The sequence below is a fragment of the Saimiri boliviensis genome, chromosome 19, assembly GCF_048565385.1.
Source record: "Saimiri boliviensis isolate mSaiBol1 chromosome 19, mSaiBol1.pri, whole genome shotgun sequence".
NCBI lineage: Eukaryota > Metazoa > Chordata > Mammalia > Primates > Cebidae > Saimiri > Saimiri boliviensis.
The window spans coordinates 16,215,593-16,237,357 of NC_133467.1; the positions used below are offsets into that span (position 1 = coordinate 16,215,593).

Genomic DNA, 21,765 nt, shown 5'->3' on the forward strand with positions numbered 1-21,765 from the left:
ACCTCTTGAAATGGCTAAAATTAAATATTAATGAGGATGTAGAAATGGAACTTACACACACTACTGGTAGGAAAACGTGGAAATGGAACGTACATACACTGCTGGTAGGGAAGTGTGGTAACGGACCCTGGCACACACTGCTAGTGGGAAAATGGTATAACCACTTAGGAAATCAATTTAGCAGTGTCTTAAAATATTAAACAAGGCCAGGGGTGCTGGCTCATGCCTGTAATCCCACCACTTTGAGAGGCTGAGGCAGGAGGATCCCTTGAGCCCAGGAGTTTGAGATCAGCCTGGGCAACATGGCAAAACCCTGTCTCTACAAAAAAATTAGCAAGGTGTGGTGGTGTGTGCAAAGATTAGTACACAAATGTTCACAAAAATTTTATCTGTCATAGTCAAAAACTAAAAATAACTCAAATGTTTATCAAAAGGTGAACTGGCAAATAATTGTAGAATATCAATGGGATACTATAAGCAATACAAAGGAATTAACTATTGATACATGCATCAATATGGATGAATCTCAAAATATGCCGAACAAAGCCAAGCAAAAAATTAGTATGTATCATACGATTCCATTTACAGTTGGCCTTCCATAAATTCCACATCCATGGGCTGAACCAACTGCAAATCAAAAACGTTCAGTTAAAAAAAATACAACTATAAAAAATGCAGAATACAAATTTTAAAAAACAATGCAGTATTGCCAGGTACAATGGCTCAATCCTGTAATCCCAGAAAATCCCAAATTTGGGAGGTTGAGACAGATGGATTGCCTGAGCTCAGGAGCTGGAGACCATTCTGGGCAACATGGTGAAAAATTAGCCAGGCATGGTAGTGTGTTCCTGCTTCAGTCCCAGCTACTCAGGAGGCTGAGGCATGAGAATAGCTTGAACCTGGAAGGTGGAGGTGGTAGTGAGCCAGGATCACGCCACTGCACTCACCTGGGCAACAGAGCAAGACTGTCTCAAAAAATATATATATGTAGTGTAAAAACTATTCACATAGGATTTGCATTATATTCAGTATTTTATGTAATCTAGGGATGGTTTAAAGTATATGAAAGGATAAGCCTAAGCTATATAAAAATAATATGCCATTTTATTGATGGAACTTGAGCATCTGAGGATTTTGGTATCTGTTGGGATCCTGGAACCAATCCCCTGGTAAATACTGAGGGATGAATGTACATAAAATTCTTGAAAATCCAAACTAATCTATAAAGACAGAAAGCAGATTAATAGTTGTCTAGTGTTAGGCTGGAGAACGGGGGAAATTACAAAGGGATGCAAAGAAACTTTTTAGATAAAATAAGTGATCATTTCCTTGATTGTGGTAATGGTTTCTTGGTTACTTACTTATTTCAAACACATGAATTTACACTTTAAAGATGTGTAATTTGTTGTATCGATTATGCTACTGAAATCTGGTTGGTTGGTTGTTTTAGAGATGGTATCTCGCTCTGTAGCTCAGGCTAAAGTGCAGAAGCATGATCACAGTTCACTGCAGACTTGAACTCCTGGGCTCAAGCAATCCTCCTGCTTCAGCCTCCCAATTAACTAGTACTACAAATGCAGGCCATAAAACCTGGCTAATTTTTTTATTTTTTGTAGAGACAGGTTCTCACTATGTTGCCCAGGCCAGTCTCCAACTCCTGGCCTGAAGAGATTTTCCTGCCTTAGCCTCCCAATATACTAGGATTACAGGCGTGAACCAACCATTCCTAGCCTAAATTTGGTTTCTAAAAAGATATATGAATTGGTTAGAATGAAATACTATGACTCACTTCCCATTGCTGAATTGGCCAAAACAGAATCACAGATTTTTCAGAACTGCAACCTATTCGTAAGAAATGAAGTTAAATTTCAAAACTGATTCACAGTTTTGTGTGTATGAATCATGCTTTAAGTTTCTAAGTCCTTGAAATATAAACCCCGGGATATAAACTATGAATTATAAAGCATATTTACTGTAAGTATATTCAGGCTCAAGAGGAACCTAGAGAAAGAGAACTAGGCTCACTAAGAGCCCACAGTGTTTCTGAGCTTTTAGAAAAGAACATGTGAAAGTAAGTACAGGAGCATGCACCTATAATCCCAGCTACCTGGGAGGATGAGGCAGGAGAACTGCTTGACCTCAGGAGTTTAAGAACGGGCTGGGCAACACAGCAAGATCCTCATCTAGGAAAAAAAACTTGTGAATTCTATCAATGTCCTAAAATATCTCCTGTAGGGCCAACCTCTGAGCAGTGTTTTGTCTAATCTCGTCAAGTGAAAGTGAATTCTCTTTCCTAGAATTACTAATATTAAAGTAGAAGCCACTTGAATAAATCCTGGAGTAAATAAAGCTATGTCCTAGATGAATACAACTCGTGATCCTTAAGATTGTGTGGTTAACTATCAGTAGTCTCACTGGCTTGATCGAACACAAGTAATAGGCCCAGAAAGGCATGCTTTTATAGAAAAAAAACAACTTCATATTTTACATTACTGCTAAAAATACATGGATTTTAGAGAGCTAACAGACTTTGTTTAACCTTTTATAAACATAGAAATATTCAAATGGCTTGCCCACATAGAGCTTCTTTATTTACAGTTAATAAAACTTGTACTACTTGATGAAGACATTCTGTAAAATCATGACATTCAGCTGGGAGCAGTGGCTCACGCCTGTAATTCGAGCACTTTGGGAGGCTGAGGTGGGCAGATCACAAGGTCAGGAGTCAAGACCAGCCTGACCAACATGCTGAAACCCTGTAAAAATACAAAAATTAGGCGTGGTGGCACATGCCTGTAATCCCAGCTACTCAGGAGGCTGAGAGAGGAGAATCACTTGAACCTGGGAGGCGGAGGCTGCAGTGAGCCGAGATTGTGCCATTGCACTCCAGCCTGGGCAAGGGAGCGATACTCCATCTCAAATAAATAAATAAATAAAATAAAATAAAATCATGACATTCAAAGCATATCAAGCATAACAAATGTCATTATTTTATAGTCATGGTACTAGGATAAAAAACTCATAGGTAAACTACAGGATTGGGATGCAAATGAACAAATATCATACTGAATACTTTTTATAATAACTATTTGTGTTTCTTACTTGTAAGACGTCAAATTATATAGTGTTTAAGAACACAGATTTGAGAGGAATTGCCTAGATTCAAATCCCACATCAGCCACTTGCTTTCTGTATAATGTTGGACAAATTCCTCTACATCTTTATGCCTCCAATTCCTCATCTATAAAATGAGAAAAAAATAGTACTTACCTGATAGGGTAGATATAAAGATTAAATAAGATAGCAGGCATAAAGCACTTAGAACTGTGCCAGGCTCACAGTAAACACTTAAGTTTTCTCATTATCATCATTATCATTATGCCCATGACTGCCACAGTTACAAGAGTTAAGTAAGATTAATATGTAGAATAATTAACACCATCAGTGACAACCTAAAAAATACAAATGTATCTACTGAGAATTCATGCAAAAAAGGACTTGAATAGACATTTCTCCAAAGATATACAAATGGCCAATAACCAATAAAAAGATGCTCAATATCATTAATCATTATGAAACTACAAATAAAAACCACAATGGGATATCACTTCACACCTACTAGGATGGTTAAATCAAAAATGACTAATAAATGTTGGCAAGGAAGTAGAGTAATTGGAACCCTTGTGCATTGCTGGTAAGGATGTAAAAGGGTACATACAGCTGCTGTACCAAAACAGTTTGGCAGCTTCTCAAAAGGCTAAACATAGAACAACCATATACCCAGCATTTCTACCCCTAGGTATGTAAGAATGGAAAGCAGAGACACAGATATTTGTATACCAAAGCTCACAGCAGCATTATTCAAAACAGACAAAATGTGGAAACAACACAAATGTCCATCAACAGGTAAACAGATAAAAAGTGTAGTTTATATGTAGTTTATACATACAATGGAATATTAGCCATGAAAAATGAAATTTTGATATATGTTACAAGAATGGACCTCGAAGCCATTATGCTTAGCAAATATGTCAGACACGAGAGGAAAAATGTATGATTTCATCTATATGAGTTACCTGGAATAGGCAAATTCATGGAGACAGAAAGAATAGAGGTTACCAGCTGCTAAAAAGAGAGGAAAGGGAGAGTCACTGTTTAATGGGAAGTTTGATGATCATAAAAACGTTTGGGGTATAGGTAGTGGTGATGGCTACATAACACTGTGAATGTATTTAATGTCAATAAATTGTACACTTATGAAAGGTTAAATGAAAGTTTGCTATATTTACCATAATTTTAAAAAGAACACAAAATAATTTATTGGTTACTCGATCTAGCATGCTCACTTTTATTCCTGCAGTTCACCAAAGAACTAACATGGGTCTCAAAGTGGCAGAGAAGATAGGATAAGACATACTGTTAAATTATAAGATAACTTAGAAACGCACAAAAGTGCTTGTGATATATTTTAACACAATATGTTAAATTTAAAACAGTAACTGAACTTCAATTATAGAAACATGGTAATCTTTCAAAAATAACTACTGGATTGGGACTCAAATAGTAATCATCTCACTTCACCAAGAATCTTTAGGAATCACTAACTTTTTCACAATTGATAAAATGGAGAAATGACAGCACGTTTAGTAAGTTTGCTGGGAGAAAAAAAAGCAAGGTACTTCAAGATTGTAGGGAAAACGCAACTCTGTAAAAACCTATCATTTCATACAACATGCTCACAGGTAAACAGAATAATATTACTGGATATATACGGGGAAAATCATTATTTCTAGTCAAGCTACAGGAAAAGAAAGATGATCAGCTAACATATATTACAAAACCAAGCCTCTCTCAAGGTGACACTGGCACCACAATCTCGGTATAGACCAAAACTACAACCTAAAAGGCAAATAACTGCAAACATTCTCTTAACTTATTTTGGTTGAACTTGCGAAAGAATGACTGAAGACTTTCTGACCTGAACAAAACAGGAAGAAATGTGACTATATCTGGAGTGTCTATTTTAATAGGAACCAACATAAGATTCTGCTCTCTCTTCTATCAAGCTAGATTCAAAAACAGAAATATAAATTTTAATTTCTATAAAAAGGAAAACTATTATGATGTCTCTACGAAACTAGAAAACATTAATAGCAAAGTCATTGTTTTAGACATTACAACATATCTTTTGTTAGTTGGTAGCTACTGTACTGACCATCTTATTCAAAGTCCATACTATGAAACACAGTAATCACCAACCACTTGGACAAAGAGCAGCCATTTCAAAATTGGAAAATGCAATAGAAAGGCCTTGGGTTTCTTCACTCAGAGGAATTCTGGAAATTTACAAATACACATAAAGTTGTACACAGTCAAGCCTAAAAGAACCATGAAGGGAAATCTGTAATTGTGGATACACTATACTTCAGCACAAACTGGAACATGAAAATATAGATACAGCCAGGCAAAGAGATGTTTTATGCTGTCAGTTACTACCCTGGAGATAGTATAAATGCTATCCTTTCTGGAAAATTATTACATAAAATATGAAAGTAAAACATTGCATTACAAGAACTGAAAAACAAAACAATTAAGAATAATCTTCACCTTTTCAGTGTATCCCTCAGAGCAACAGAGTTACAGATTAACTCCTAACAATAATGTTGTCATCTACAGTGATTTCACGTTTCCATGAACTAACTTAGTAAAATACTTTAAAACTACAATTGATTTTTACCGAGTTCAAAAAGAAAATGTGGCTGGGTGCAGTAGCTCATGCCTATAAATAATCACAGCACCTTGGGAAGCTGAGGCAGAGGATTCCTTGAGCTCAGGAGTTTGAAACCAGCCTGGGCAACATAGTGAGACCTCATTTCTACAAAAAAAGTAAACAAATAATTAGCTGGGTGCAGTGGTGCACACCTGAAGTACCAGCTACTTGGTAAGAGGTGGGAGGATCCCTTAAGCCTGGGAGGTTCAGGCTACAGTGAGCCAAGATACCACTACTGGATTCCAGCTGAGTGACAGAACAAGACACTGTCTCAAATAAACAAAGAACCCCAAAAAAACAAAACGAGAATGGGTCTAGTAATTTCAGACGCTTCAAAAACTGACAAAAATATTGCCATACTTTTCCATTATATTATATCCTTCATATGTCTTCATTATTTCGTACTTATTTATGGAGCAAGATATTTGCATATCATATCCTGCCAAATTTAACTTAAAACAAAATTTTCTACAAACCTCCAGAGTACTAACTGGATAAAGGATTATTTTTTCATTTCACTTTCAAACTACTCTTAAGTCACTGTTAAAAGTTAAACAGTTTGTTCTTTTTCTAAGTTTGCTCCTTTCTGGCCTAGCAAGACAAGCTTATGCTTATGTGTCACATGCTAAACAGCTAACTGGTAAAAGAAACTCTGGTTAACTTTGTTAATGGTCTATATAAAATATGATTTTTTTTCCAGAGTCTAATTCCTATTACTGCCATTATTTTTTTCTGAAAAAAAAAAAAAAAGATTTTAAATTACTTTAGTCATTAACATTAGTTCTTGTTGCCATTACTTGGATTTGGCTTAGTTTAACATTATGATAAACTTGCCTCAGAACAGACCTAAATTAATCCCATGCTATAAAACTGAGTCATTAACACAGTATTATATAAGACATACAACTCGATCACTCATCCAGGTAAAACTAAATGAAACTATATTCAAATCATGTTCAAAAGGACTTTCACAAACGTCAACTCCTTCTAGCTAAAAGTTACCAACTTATGTATCTTATGTGTGCTTCTTGGAATACCTAAAACATGTGTCTGCCTCAAGTTATTTCAGTTGGAGAGTCTGACATAATATAAATAAGACCATGGTCATGGATTTGACCTTTAACAGACCAATTGCTTTGAGTCTATACTCCTGGCCTTCCCTCATTCACTTGGAAATATGCCATTAATCAAAAGACATGCCATTTGAACAACTAAGTTTCTGAAGACAGTTTTAAAGGCATAAGGACTCAGAGCATTAATATGTGCTAGACAACGTTTACGGTATTATACAAAATTTATGTAAAAAGATTTTACATTTAATACACTGAAAGTAGCAACACAGCAGAACTTAAAATTATGACCCATATTTAACATACTAGAGGCAGGAATTACTTTCCAGGACGGTTTCACCAATTTGGCACTAAGTCTCAGGCCTTTAAAAACATTTCATACTCTTCTAAGAATTCAGCATAAGGAAACATTCAGAAGTTTGGTTCAAAGACTTGTGCACAAACACAAATCAGTAAAGTGTTAACATTTTTTTAAAATGTTAACATCTAAAATAGAATAATGGCAAAATAACATAAATCATTAAAAATTATGTTTTCATATTAAAAAGTCTCAATAATAAAGCTGTGTGATACGGGCACATGAATATAAACAGACCAATAAAACAGAATAGAAAATAATCTTGAAATAAACCAAATATAAATGGAAATCTTGTATAGAATAAAGAAATCTTCTTAAAAAATGGGAAAAAGTTGGATTCTTCAACAAATGATGGTAGGACAACTAGAAGCCCATCTTTTAAAAAATGAAATTGGATCCATATCTCATATTTAATCCCAGACTGGATCAAAGATTTGAATGTAAAAAAAACAAAGAAATACTAGATAAACCATGAGAGAACGATTGCAGAATAGGAAAGCCCATTCTTTTTTTTGTCCCCCAAGGGTACTTAGGTATTTAGGGTATATACAGGGGGAAAAGAATGGGCTTTCCTGTTCTGAGATTATAAAATAAAGGTCCAGAGAATTCCCAGGAAAGGCCATTCTAACCATGACATAAAACCAAAAAGCCATAAAGGAAAAACTCTGATACATTCAATGATACAAGAATCATTTCTTCATAGGAGTGGGGGAAAACCATAAGAAAAACGAGCCGGGCGTGGTGGCTCAAGCCTGTAATCCCAGCACTTTGGGAGGCCGAGGCGGGTGGATCACGAGGTCAAGAGATCGAGACCATTCCGGTCAACATGGTGAAACCCTGTCTCTACTAAAAATACAAAAATTAGCTGGGCATGGTGGCGCGTGCCTGTAATCCCAGCTACTCAGGAGGCTGAGGCAGGAGAATTGCTTAAACCCAGGAGACGGAGGTTGCGGTGAGCCGAGATCGCGCCATTGTACTCCAGCCTGGGTAACAAGAGCAAAACTGTCTCAAAAAGAAAAAAAAGAAAAGAAAAATTAAAAGACAAATGAAAATACTGGCAACTGTTGCAGATAAAGGGTTCTTTAAATACTAAGAGTTCCCTAGTATGCTTTGCTTACTATACTAACAGTTCCTACAAATCACTAAGAAAAAGATCCAAGAACCCAATAAAAATGGGCAAAAGGTATGTACAGTTCACAGAAAAGGTTGTATTTAAAAGGCTCTTAAAATGAAAAGATGTTCATTTTCAATCACACTTAATGTAAGAGCTATAAATAAAATTAAATTAATTTTTACCTTTTTTTACCTTTCAAATTGTCTAATTCAAAATTTCTTGATAACTCACTGTGTGTGGGGAGACAGGCACTCTCATATATTGTGGGTGAAGTGCAGATAGGTAGAGCAATTTGGCAATATCTTTCAAAATTACAAATACACATATCTTTGACCTAGCAATTCTATGAATTTTTCTTACAGATATACACAAGCAAAATGGCTTATACTCAAGATTATTCATTGTGGACTCACTTGTACTAGCAAAATGTAGGGAATAATTAAATGAGTTATGATTAATTCAGGCATTATGCAGCCATAAAAAGAATGAGGGACTTCTTTACAAAATGAAAGGAAAATACGCTGAGGTACATTAATAAATGAGGGGCAGAGGGGGAAGGAGGAAGAAGGAGTCTCAAAGCACAGATAAAAATCAATCCTAATGGGTTATCATATGTGTAAAAATAGAGAAAAATGCATACATGCAGTAAAAACCTATATTATCACTTCAGATATAAAGCAAATTACTGACTGGAGACCCCCAAAACTCATGGCCAACTTCATCTGCAGGTTTCTTCTGGTCATTTCACTAACCTCACAGAAATATAACCCTGAATTTTTTGTAAACTAGATTTCTCAGACCCCACTTATGGCAGGATTTTTACATATTTATCTATCTATACATTTGCTTCTATGCACATGGAATAGGTATGGAAAGATACATAACAATTCCAAGTATTTATTGATTGGGAAGAGGGACAATCCCTGCCAGATGGCAAGTTGTAGGGGCAGGGAGGAAGGGTGAGAGAGAGCTCATGGAATATCTTTTTATACTCGTTGAATTTTGGAACAAAGGAAGATATTACCTATTTTTTAAAATAAATTAATATATTTGAAAAAAATTTGTTAGTTTTTATTAACATGAGAAAACATACCTAAGAGAAAAAAAGTAGGATGTAAAATATATTCAGGATGATACCAAATATCTATTAATACAAAAAAAATCTGTATACAAAAAAGACTGCACTAAAACACAATAAAATATTAAAAGAATTGTTATCTCAGCCAAGGGTGGTGGCACACTCCTTTAGTCCCAGCTATTCAAGAGGATGAGGTGGAAGGATCCCTTGACCCCAGGCAATGGAAATAATGTGAGCTATGACTGCACCACTGCACTCCAACCTGGGCAACAGAATGAGACCCTGTCTCTGAAACATAGTAATAATTTTTTAAAAATAACAGTTACCACTAAGAGGTGGAATTACAAATGATTTTAATTTTGGCTTTTCCTAAAATTCTAATTCTTTATGTTAAGCACAAATTATATTCATAATCAAAAAACAGGGTATTAATTTTTAATAATAGGAATCAGAGGTTAGAAATTCAAGTGGAAGGTACAAACTTATTAGGTATTATTCAGGGTTTTAAGCAACATATATGATATTCAAATTTCCTTCAGACATCACTTCCAATCACAGCACCAAAAAAACACGGATAAAGAGCTTAGGAACACACATGAAAAAAATCTCATCTGTCCTCTGGTCTACCTCTTAAGGATTATTATGAAATTGTTCTCATCCTCCTACTTTATGGATGTTTTATCCATTTTTGTTTTCTGTTACCTAGGTAATGGTACCTCCAGCATTTCTCTTAAAAGACTATGAAACTAACAATCTGGTATTTCTCACTGTCGAGTTTTCCTGACCTTCAGCTTTGAGAGGCCATCTCCCCAAGGGAAAGCAGTAAGTTCTAGAAGCTAAATCAGGAGGCTAAGGAATCTGAGGTTAAGAGTTCCAATCCTGACCAACTATAGAATTTGTCTCCAATTTGGGGAATAAGCTAAACTTCCTGAGCCAGTTTCTTTAATGAGAAAACCTAAAGGACTGCTTTGAAAACTATCACAAACTACTGACTTTAAGGTTTCATTTTAACTTTTCAGACTATTCTTCTGAATTTTGTTTTCTTATCTATGTTGAATATTTTCCCCTCACTAAATTTTGACCTTCCCAATCAATATTTGTAAGTATTATCAATCCCTCAGACCAGGCGTCCCCAAACTTTTTACACAGGGGGCCAGTTCACTGTCCCTCAGACTGTTGGAGGGCCGCCACATACTGTGCTCCTCTCACTGACCACCAATGAAAGAGGTGCCCCTTCCTCAAGTGCGGGGGGGCGGGGGGGCGGCGGATAAATAGCCTCAGAGGGCCACATGCGGACGCAGTTTGGGGACGCCTGCCTTAGACTCAGGGATGGAGTTAATGGGTACTTTTAGAAAGTCTGCTACAAGTAACACAATGTGAACAGAACTTGAGCAACATTCAAGATAATTCATGGAGGGGTAAAAATAAAATCAGGATCTAAATTGAACCCTTATGAACAGAGTCAACAAAGACAATTATTTGATATTACTAACACCTGGTAAGGGAAGGTAAAATTCAGACTTCTCATATCTGAACCCAGCTGTAGAGATAAGGAAAATGATAACTTCTGTATTACAGTCCAGTAAATGAAATCTGGTATATACCTTCAAGGGTTCAATTTTTATTTCTTTTGTTTACTTTATACTCAGTAACACCACTGTACTGGGCCTCAAGACTTCTCTTTTCCCTTCTATTTGTGTATCACATTACCTCCTGATGGCTACCCTCTCATTATAAAATAAATTACATGAAATTTGCAAAAGGGTTTTCTACCTACTAGCCTTAAAAAGTACTTGACAGGCCGGGAACGGTGGCTCACGCCTGTAATCCCAGCACTCTGGGGGCTGAGGTGGGCAGATCACAGGGTCAAGAGATGGGGAAGATCCTGACCAACACAGTGAAACCAGTCTCTACTAAAAATACAAAAATTAGCTGGGCGTGGTGGTGTGCGCCTGTGGTTGTAGCTACTCGGAAAGCTGAAGCAGGAGAATTACTTGAACCCAGGAGGCAGAAGTTGCAGTAAGCCAAGATCGCACCACTGCACTCCAGCCTAGCAACAGAGCAATACTCTGTCTTTAAAAAAAAAAAAAAAAAAAAAAAAGTACTTGACAGCCTTTGGGAAAAAAGGTGTTTTTACAAATATCAGACAGCAATTATTTGATTAATCGGCCTCCCAAAGTGCTGGGATTATAGGCGTGAGCCACCTCGCCAGGCCCGGCTCATCAAGTACTTTTTAAGGCTACTAAATAGACAGAGTAAAGCAATTTCAGTAGCTTCACTCAAAGCACACTTAACACAGCACACTTAGCACACTTCAAACTCCTCCTCCTGGTTAACAGGACCAAACAACTCTAGTTAGTTAAAAGTTTTTCCAATAGGGAGAGACAAGGGAGCAAACAGCTAAAGTTTTTCTGAATTAACTGTCATTAGTTTAATGCTTTTTTGTGGTTCACCTACTTAAAAGGTGATCAAATCACTTTGTGCTACTGAAGAGAGCAACTGCAAAGAACAATTACATAAACCCTCTATTGCAACTTACCGCATCCTTCCTTCCAATGAAACAAAGGATTAGAAACCACTACCTTGCCATCATTTCCTTAGTAATCTTGGTAAAGTCTACCATGTTTGTGACTCTCTTGTTTTTCTTAGCAAATCACAGAAATTTCATTCAATACAGTAGGACACAACTGTGTATCTTTTTTTTTTTTTTTTTTTTTTTGAGACTGAGTCCCACTCTGTTGCCCAGGCTAGAGGCACAATCTCAACTAGCTGCAACCTCTGCCTCCTGGGTTCAAGCAATTCTCGTGCCTCAGCATCCCAAGTAGCTGAGAATATAGGCATGTACCACCACGCCCTGCTAAGTTTTTTGTTTTGTTTTTTTTTTTTTTTGTATTTTCAGTAGCGATGAAGTTTTGCCATATTGGCCAGGCTGGTCTCGAACTCCTGACCTCAGATGATCCTCCTACCTTGGCCTCCTAAAGTGTTGGAATTATGGGTTGAGCCACCACGCCATGTGTTCAGGCTGGGCGTGGTGGCTCACGTCTATAATCCCAGCACTTTGGGAGGCAAGGTGGGTGGATCACTTCAGGTCAAGAGTTCAAGACCAGCTTAGCCAACATGGTAAAACACAGTCACTACTGAAAAACACAAAAATCAGCTGGTGGCAGGCTAAGGCAGGAGAATCGCTTGAACCCAGGAGGCGGAGGTTTCAGTGAGCTGGATTGCACCACTGTACTCCAGCCTGGGAGACAGAGCAAGATTACATCTCAAAAAAACCAAAAAAAAAAAAAAAAAAAAAAGGGTTCAGTAAATGTTATTATCTGAAAAAGATAAAGGTGATCCATACAAACTTTTCTCAAACAGGGGTGTTCTAGAACTTCGTATTATTTATGTCCAAAGATGTGTACAGATCCTCAATTCCGTATCTGCAATTCCTAAATCAAAAAAGCTCTGAAAAGCAAAAGATTTTATATAACTTTTCTGGCAGTAAATTCTGACCTGCACTGACATAAGGCTATTTATAGTCTTTATGCCACTTGGTATGAATATTCTTTTTTTTTTTTTTTTTGAAACAGACTGTCAATCTGTTGCCCAGGCTGGAGTGAAATGGTGCAATCTCGGCTCACTGCAATCTCTGCCTCCTGGGTTCAAGCGAGTCTCCTGCCTCAGTTTCCAAACAGGGTTTCACCATGTTGGCCAGACTGGTCTCGAACTCTTGACCTCAAGTGATCCACCCGCCTCAGTCTCCCAAAGTGCTGGGATTACAGGCGTGAGCCACCACTGCCAGCCTATTCATTTGTTTAACTGCAGAAATATTAGCATGACTGTCTAGTCCAAACAGTTTTGGAAAAGTGATTGTGGTTGCATAATTCTATTCCTCAAAACTATGTTGAAAACCAAATAGCAATAAACCAACATGGATAGAGGGTAGAAAAATACTAAGATGTTATAAATGAAACTATCATCTATGGACATTAATAGAGCACACAATTTAAATAAGACATACAAATTTTCTCTCAAAAGAAGAGAAAAGGAGGCTATTTAAAATAAACAGTATTTGCCTAGGCATTCTTCGAAGTTCTCTCTGATTTCAATGAAAAACTGTCTACTCTTAAAGTGTTTTAAATGTATTTAGAAATCATTGGAAACTAGTATGTCACCATTCAAAGCCTGTGCTACATCCTAAATATTGAACTCAAGCTTAAGATTCCAAAAATTTCTAAAATATGACTACTCATGTGTAAAGATTCAATTAACAGTACCTGGAAAAGTTAAAATACGAAGTACCATGAACATGTTTAGGGATGTATTTTATACACATTCACTGATTTTCTTCTAGCAATCAATTAGCTAAGTGCACAAAGGTTTTTGTCTGATTGAACAACTTCATGCATATACACATTATTACAAAACAGGGTGCATACTTAAGACATGTAAGAATGAGTAATTCACTAAGAATATTCACAGTTACAGTTAATTACATTAAGAACATTCTGTAGAAGGCCAGTGAGTTAGTCATTTCTAGTTCATACCGGACCGAAATAAAATAACTTCCTGGACTTGTTCGTAGTTTCAACATTTTAAATAAATTTAGAGACATACCCTCTAGAAACGTAATTTTTAAAAATCTCATCCTTTGTCTTAATTGGTGAGGCATAAGCAGTACGTATAACACAACCAGATAAGATTTCTGCCTCATCAAATCATATTCAGTTCATGAATATGAACGTTTATGAATTCTTACCAAATTCCCACTGCCACATTTCTGGAATTATAATGAAGTATGATTAATTCCCTTTTTCTTCTGTTTGATTAAATAGTACTAGCATTTAGAAATTTTCCATCAGGTCTCTATGTTATCAATAAACAATAACCTGTATACAAGTTTAATGGTAATAAGGTTGAGGCTATTCATTTTATTCATTTTACCTAATTCATTCTGATAACATCAAAAGTTAAAAGTACAAGATTTCTTGTTAATCCCTTTCTTGTGCTAAATTATATGTCCCTTCTAACTCTGCAAGTATGAGCACATACTTGCAGGCCTGTCATACTGATGAGTGCAGAGCTCCACAGCAGGCAGTCCTAGAGATTGGGATCTTAAATTTCTCCCACTGTCCTACACTTCCCATCCATTCATGGTAAAGTATTTCATTTTAATGTTCTCATTGTTTACCAGAAAGCACAGACAGTGAGGCTGGATTTGCCACTCCCGTTTCCTTTCGCTATGCTGCTGAGCTTTTTCAGCCAATTGACTTGGCTTTCAGGCTATAAATATCTGAAAAATGTTCTGCATTTGATGCTCTTGGATTCTGTATCCATATTTAGCTGTTTGTGGCATGCCTTTGTTTAAGCTACTCTACCACCCATACAATCAGTCAGGTTGAGATCTGAACGGTCAAAGGACAAACGGATCAACATTCAACAGACATTGAGTTACTATGAGCAAGGTACCAATCTGGCAGACAAGTTGATAATGAAAGGGGTGGCAAGACAGGTATACAAAGATAAACAAGGCTCCCTGATGTCAAAAATTTTATAGTCTTGACAAGACATGGGCACAACTTATATTTAATACTGGAATAAAACAAATGAAACATTTTACAACTAAAAGAAAATGAAGATTAGGAAAGACAGCATAAATATTTTCTCAGCCATGTGCATTAGTTTGTGCTCTAAATATAGATCCACCTATTATAAAGCTCTCAACATATTCCAGAAAAGTTTTCCAAATCATGGCAATACACAAAACTCTGAGTATATGTATTATGACAATATATACATATAAACATACATAGACAATATATATGTATTATCAACCAAGGGGCCAAACCTGTCAACAACAAACTCAAACTAGTGACCAGTCTTCAAATTTTGTGAGGCAAACTAATAAAATATTGTTTCTAAAAGTTCCCCTTTAAGATACTCTTTGGGGGGTTACTTCTGTTGTTGTTTGTTCCCATCATGATTTTAAACGAAAGTATACCGCAGGAGATGTAAACTGCACTTAATATAGCTCCTTATTATTACCCTATCTTTAGAACCCACATGGCTATTTTAGGTTAGGTCTCAAAACTGGATGAGCTAGACCTAAGAACATCCCCATACTCACCTTCCTATCTTGTGAGAACATTCCAAATAAACAAACATCTGCCTTCAATATACCTTCTTTCAAAACTCAGTTCGCTGACCTTTTGATAAAACTGCTCCCCAGAATCCCCTGACAATCATGATTTAAATGCATTAACTTAAGGGCTTGGTTAGTACCTGGCCCCAAGAGCCAAGATAAAAGACTGTAGACCAACCTGTAGGTAAAATAATGGACGAACCCACAGAATCAGACAACTTTAAAGCTAAAAGGGACCACAGATACCAACTACTCCAGATTCCAATTTTATGCAGAAACCTAGAGACCATGAGTTAAAACCACTTGCCCAGAGTTAGACAACCACTTTGTGGCAAAGCCAGAATGAAAACCAGGTTCTCCATCCCCAGTTGTATACTCTGAGTTTCTAGTTGTATACTCTAGATTCCCAATTTGTAGATTTCTCTAAAACATGTTAGACTACATCATCAAATCTCTTTAAATTGTGAGAAAAACCTAGATGATCCAAGACAATGAAGGTTTTGAACACACAGACAAGAAAGAAGAAAAACAAAATTAGTATATTCTGAAAATTGTTTTTCCACATTCTATTATTTTTATTTCAAAGTTTTTACTTCAAAATTTTTAAATATACACCCTGTTCATACAATAGGCAACTTAAAACTAGCTTAGGACATAGCCAAAAGCCATGCCAATAGTTCTGAAATATTTACATCAAACTAAAGACAACAAAGTAGTATCCAGGATTAGCTGCCTCAGAGGAAGGAAAGTAGCAATACTAAACAACAAATAAAAACAACTTCTGCTTAACTGATAGAGAAAAAAAAAGTTGCAAGGCAGTGGAAAGTCTGGAGCTGGTCACAGAAATGCATGCAGAAATGTACACACATATACATACCATGCATGCATTTCTGTGATGCATGATATGAAGTCTTGAAATCAACTGAACTACGCAGAAAGAAAACTTCTAAGTCATGGTGACTCTTGAACAATAAACATATACCCTGTTCAGAAGGACGAAAGAAAAAAAAACATAACCTACTTGAACTCTCTCTCTCTCTCTCTCTCTCTCTCTCTCTCTCACACACACACACACACACACTATACAATCGTATTTCACAAATCAAGCCCTAGGAATGGACTACAAAACAACATATATTTATAGACTTTTATGTCGTTACAAAGAACGATAGTTAACACTGGGTCCAGAGAACCAGAGAGTTTTGAACAGTGAAATACCGAATTATCATATATTTTTAGAATAGCATGGCCCTATTTCTAACATCACACAAAAAAACAATATGCCAAAGAAATGTGTAAGGAGAGGAAGATGATAGAATGGGAAAACGTTGTAACTACAATGTACTCTAATTCATATGCACTTTCAGATTCTCATCCACCTTTGTTATAAATGACCAGCTAAGTGGGATTAGCAGGCAGACAGAAAATCAGGCACCAAAGTTTTTAATCTAATTTGCTAAGAACAAACTGGGTGACCTTGCGCCGTCCCATTCCTTTAAGTCTTCCAGTAAGTAGAGTAACATCAAGAAAGACCCAGCAAAATACAAAGTGGTACATAAATAAATCCTTAATAACTGGTTATAAGAAGAATTGCTGGATTTTTATGATCAAAAAGGCCCCTAGTGATTATTTAATCCAATCCACTAACTTTACAGATGAGGAATCACAGGCCAAAAATGTGACTTCGATCTACCCCAAATCACACAGCCATTTAGTGGTAGAACTGAGGCAAGAACTTAGATCTCTGGACTCCTAGTTCTATGATCTTTCTAACAGAAAAACACACACACACACACACACACACACACATAATGTACTTGATCATTACAGGCTTAGATGCACATGATCGGATAACATCTTAACATTGTGTTTGATCCCAGGTGCTTCAAATTTGCCATCTTATACTCAGCCATATTACTAATGTCTTTTGTAGTCACCTGAGGTAGGCGATAAACATCTTGCCATTTCAATATTTTGGAAAGCCACAGCTCAGTCCTGAATGCAGGCTATAAATCCTTAAGCTATGAGTTTTCAAAACCAGCATGGTTTTAGTCCTGCCACAAGGCTCACCCTAATAGAATCTCGTCATTCAGTTTTAATTAAAGAGGTGGTTACCAGGAATGCAGAAAGGGAAAGTTTTAGTGTGTTCATCACTTTTAACCTGCTGAGTGGCAACCCAGTCACTTTACAACGAGACTCAGAAACAATAGTGCAATCTGAAACAATCCACATCCTTTGGAATAAGTGGTTGCTTTCAGAGAGAGTGAGGTTCAGAAAGGTTACAGATTAGTCTGCTCCCACCAAATACATAGTTTGGATTCTTTTTTCATTCATTAGCTTATCCTCTGCTTTTTCATAATATCTTGGTTTCCAGTCTTGCCTCACTCAACAAGAGAAAGACGAAAACCTATTCACTTGGTTTCACGTAGTTCTCCATCATATCTTCCTGAAGACTGCCTGCCTGGTAGCTCTCTTGAAGTACTCGCCTAAGAATTACGTCTTGGATAGCCCAACTCCCGCATCAAACTGACTGCAGGTGTCTGAAGAGGTCCAAAGACCATACTGAGTTACATCACTGCCCAAGCGGTAGTCTCAAGAAACTTGTCAGAAATGCACCCCCAGAACAAACATGGATGTGGGAAACTGACCCAGCACGGAGAAGGCCTGGGAACGAGCCTGAGACGGACGGAATGAATTCCAGCCCAAGCACAAATAGGAAACGCCAGCCTCTACGACGGCCTGCGGTCCTTACCGTACACCCGGACCCAGCTCTGCTGCTGGCACACGGACTCCAGAAGGATCCGATCCAACATGCCACCGGCCACGGCTCCACTGACGGGGACAACCGCGTCCAGCTCCTCCGGGGGCAGCGGCGAGTCGGACTCCAGCGCCGGGAACATCTCCGGCCAGGACAGCGCCTCCGCGGCTCCTCCGGACGCCGGAGAGAGCTCCATGGTGCCCCGGCGCGGGGGGGACGAGGCGGCGGCGGCGGGGCGGGCGCGCGGGTCCGCGCCCTGCCTGCGGGAAGGGGAGGAGGAGAGCGCGCCGCGCAGGCAGGGACCCGGGCGGCAGCCGGCGCGGACGCCTCTCACCGCCTTCCCCGCCGCCCACTGCCCGAGGCTCCGGCGCTGCAGCCCACCTGAAGCCGGCGGGCGGGACCCAGGCCGGGAGGAAGACCCAGCGTGACCCCGACCCGGGGTGGGTCCGAGCTCAGGTGTGTGTGGGTCCCTCCCGGGAGAGGAAGCACGAGAACGCGGGAGGTGAGGCTGGCCCTCCCGCCCCCTCGGAGCCGCCTTCCTCAGCCCGGCCGGCGTCTCTCGCGGTCGGACCAGGCTCGGGCTGGGGATGGAGCGGGGCCGGGCAGGGCTGGGCTTGGGGGCGTCGCCGCCAGGGGCCGCCCCCTCTGACCGGCTCCCGCCGCCGCCGCCGCCGCCGCCGCCTCAGAAGCTCTGAGTGCCCGTTCCCTCAGCCTGAGGAAGGGTAGGGGGCGGTGGCCCAGGGCTCTAGCCCGCCCGTTCTCGGCCCCCACTTCTGGAATGAGCCGGCCCGCCCCCTAACTCTCAGGCCACCGCTCCGGCCGCAGCTCTGGCTCCCGCTCCGCGGCGGATCCCACAAGCCCGGCAGCCGCGGCGGCGGCGGCGGCGGCGGCGGCATCCCAGGGTGATAGGCCGAAGCAATCGAGGACCGAGAGCCTGGCCGCGTGTGCACTCGAGTAACGAAGCGGGGGAGGGACTGCGCCGAAGACAGGAAAAGTCGGACACCGAATGATTCGTCCGGCCTGTCCCGCCTACTTTCCAGTACCCTCCCCGGGAGCGCGGGGTATTGAGCGGTCCCGGTCTCTGTTGCTCGAAGTAAAGACCGTTTGAGAAGGCGTGGAGGAAAAGGGGTGCGGGAAATTTAAACAGAAAAGAAAGTAGCTTCTCTTAATGATCACACCGTTCGTGTTTGTTTCTTTCTTTATGGGCCAATGTTTCTTTCCTATTGGACGAAGAGATCGAAGAAGCTGCTTTATCTTACAGTCACCCAACGGGGAACGCCTTTTTCCTTCCCAGAGTGGAGTGGCAGTGGGTCTGGGATTCTGGGATATGCACAGGGTCCGCCCTCCGCGCCCTGTCCGCGCTGAAGCTGGACTTGTCATTGGTTTACAACAGCGTGGGGAAGAAGTGTGGTGTGGATGGATGGATGGACGGGCCTCTCAGGCACGTGAAATGCTCAAAAGCCCAGTATTAACCAAACATGTTTCTCTGTTTCGTCTTTGATCTTTGTGCAGTGTATTGGCTTTTTTCCTTTAATGATGTCACTTGCATTTTATTTTTGGTTTATTTGCAGACTGTCTCCCTCCTTGGCCCTGGCTTTACTTTTATGTCCACCCAAGGCGAGATTCACCGGTTTAGATTTAAGAAATTACTGACAAGATAACAGTAATAATTTCAAAATTGAAGAATAATAACTTAAACCGTGCCTTGGACTTAGTAGATCTCCAACAGTGTTTCTTGAATGTGGCTACCTAATGTGGAACAAGATTTTTTGTAATTACGTGTTGCTATTTTTAATACCTTTAGTGGGGAGGGGGGGTTCTTTAGTCGTTCCCCCCGCCTCCCTACTTTGCACAGAGACTGGTCTGCAAGGGACCTGTTAGTTTTCTGGTTTTGTGGTGGCGTGGTATATTGTTTCGGAGTTAATGAGGATGTATTTTGTGAGTTTCTCCAAACTCTTATTTACAGTAATAGTATTTCAAAGCGAGAAGGTTTTAGAGATAACCTTATTCTGCCTATTGTTTAACAGGTGAGGAAACTGAGGAAAACCCAGGTTACCTGGCAAATCAACCACAGTTACAGATAGTTCGGCAATGACTCAGTGGATATTACTTCAACTTTGTTCCCTCAGGCACCTTTTGTGATTTAGCGTGTTGATCTGTGGCATGATGGTTTATTGGAATGGTCATTTTTAGTATCTGGGACCCTGCTTGCTTGCTTACTAGACTGGCTGCAAAGTCAGTCTTCCACGTGTAAACAATAGTGTGTGCTTTAGTGCATAACAGATGATGAAGCCAGGAGATTGCAGGGCTCAGCACTGAGCAGACCTAGAGCATTTTTATTTATACTAAATTAAAGCCATGATAACATAAGTTAGAGAGAAAGTGAATGTGGCATCAGATGTGCAAAGCTGAATATCTCTTTACTAGTCAATGTATAAGGAATTTATTTACCCAACCAATTATCTTAAAAACAGCATTACAAGTGGTGGGTGAAACATTTCCAGAATTTATTTATTTACACATTTGTTCCCTCAGTGGCATTCATTCTTGAGCTCAAGAAGAGGCCTCTGCCAACCCCTAGTAATCCTGCTTTTTTTTTCTTTAAGTTCTGGGATACATGTAGAAAATGTGCAGGTTTGTTACATAGGTATACGTGTGCCATGGTGGTTTGCTGCATCCATCAACCTGTCGTCTAGGTTTTAAGCCCCACATATATTATGTATTTGTCCGAAAGTTCTCCCTCCCATTTCCCCCCACCCCTCAACAGGCCCCAGTGTGTGATGTTCTCTCCTTGTGTTCACGTGTTCTCATTGTTCAACTCCCACTTATGAGTGAGAACGTGTGGTGTTTGGTTTTCTGTTCCTGTGTTAGTTTGCTGAGAAATGATGGCTTCCAGCTTCAACCATGTCCCTGCAAAGGACGTGAACTCATTATTTTTATGGCTGCATAGTATTCCATGGTGTATATGTGCTGCATTTTCTTGATCCAGTCTGTCATCAATGGGCATTTGGGTTGGTTTCAAGTCTTTGCCATTATAAATAGTGCTGCAGTAAACATATGTGTACATGTGTCTTTATAGTAGAATGATTTATAATCCTTTGGGTATATACCCAAAAATGGGATTGCTTGGTCAAATGGTATTTCTGGTTCTAGATATTTAAGGAATCACCACACTGTCTTCCACAGTGGTTGAACTAATTTACACTCCCACTAGCATTCCTATTTCTCCACAGCCTCAGCAGAATCTGTTGTTTCCTGACTTTTAATAATCCCCATTCTCACTGGCATGAGATAGTGTCTCATTGTGGTTTTGATTTGTACTTGTCTAATGACCAATGTTGATGAGATTTTTTCATATGTTTGTTGGCTGCATAAATGTCTTCTTTTGAGAAGTGGCTGTTCATATCATTCGCCCACTTTTGATGGGATTTTTTTGTCTTGTCAATTTGTCTAAATTCCTTGTAGATTCTGGATATTAGAAGTTTGTCAG

At 39.2% G+C, this 21,765-nt stretch overlaps 1 protein-coding gene across 5 annotated transcripts in view; it reads right to left on the reverse strand.

Moving 5' to 3' along the window:
* The window catches only part of RASAL2 (RAS protein activator like 2), a 364,958-nt gene extending 346,018 nt beyond the window's left edge, over window positions 1-18,940 (reverse strand). For 3 of the 5 annotated variants that reach the window (XM_003925336.4, XM_074389524.1, XM_074389523.1), the window contains exon 1: window positions 18,270-18,853. In XM_003925336.4, the coding sequence (XP_003925385.1) occupies window positions 18,270-18,471 (202 nt within the window). In that variant the 5' untranslated portion in view covers window positions 18,472-18,853. Of the gene's footprint in view, window positions 1-18,269 lie in introns of all 5 variants that reach the window. The other 2 variants (XM_074389525.1, XM_074389532.1) reach the window with 2 other exon arrangements.
* Between the last annotated feature and the right edge of the window lie 2,825 nt (window positions 18,941-21,765).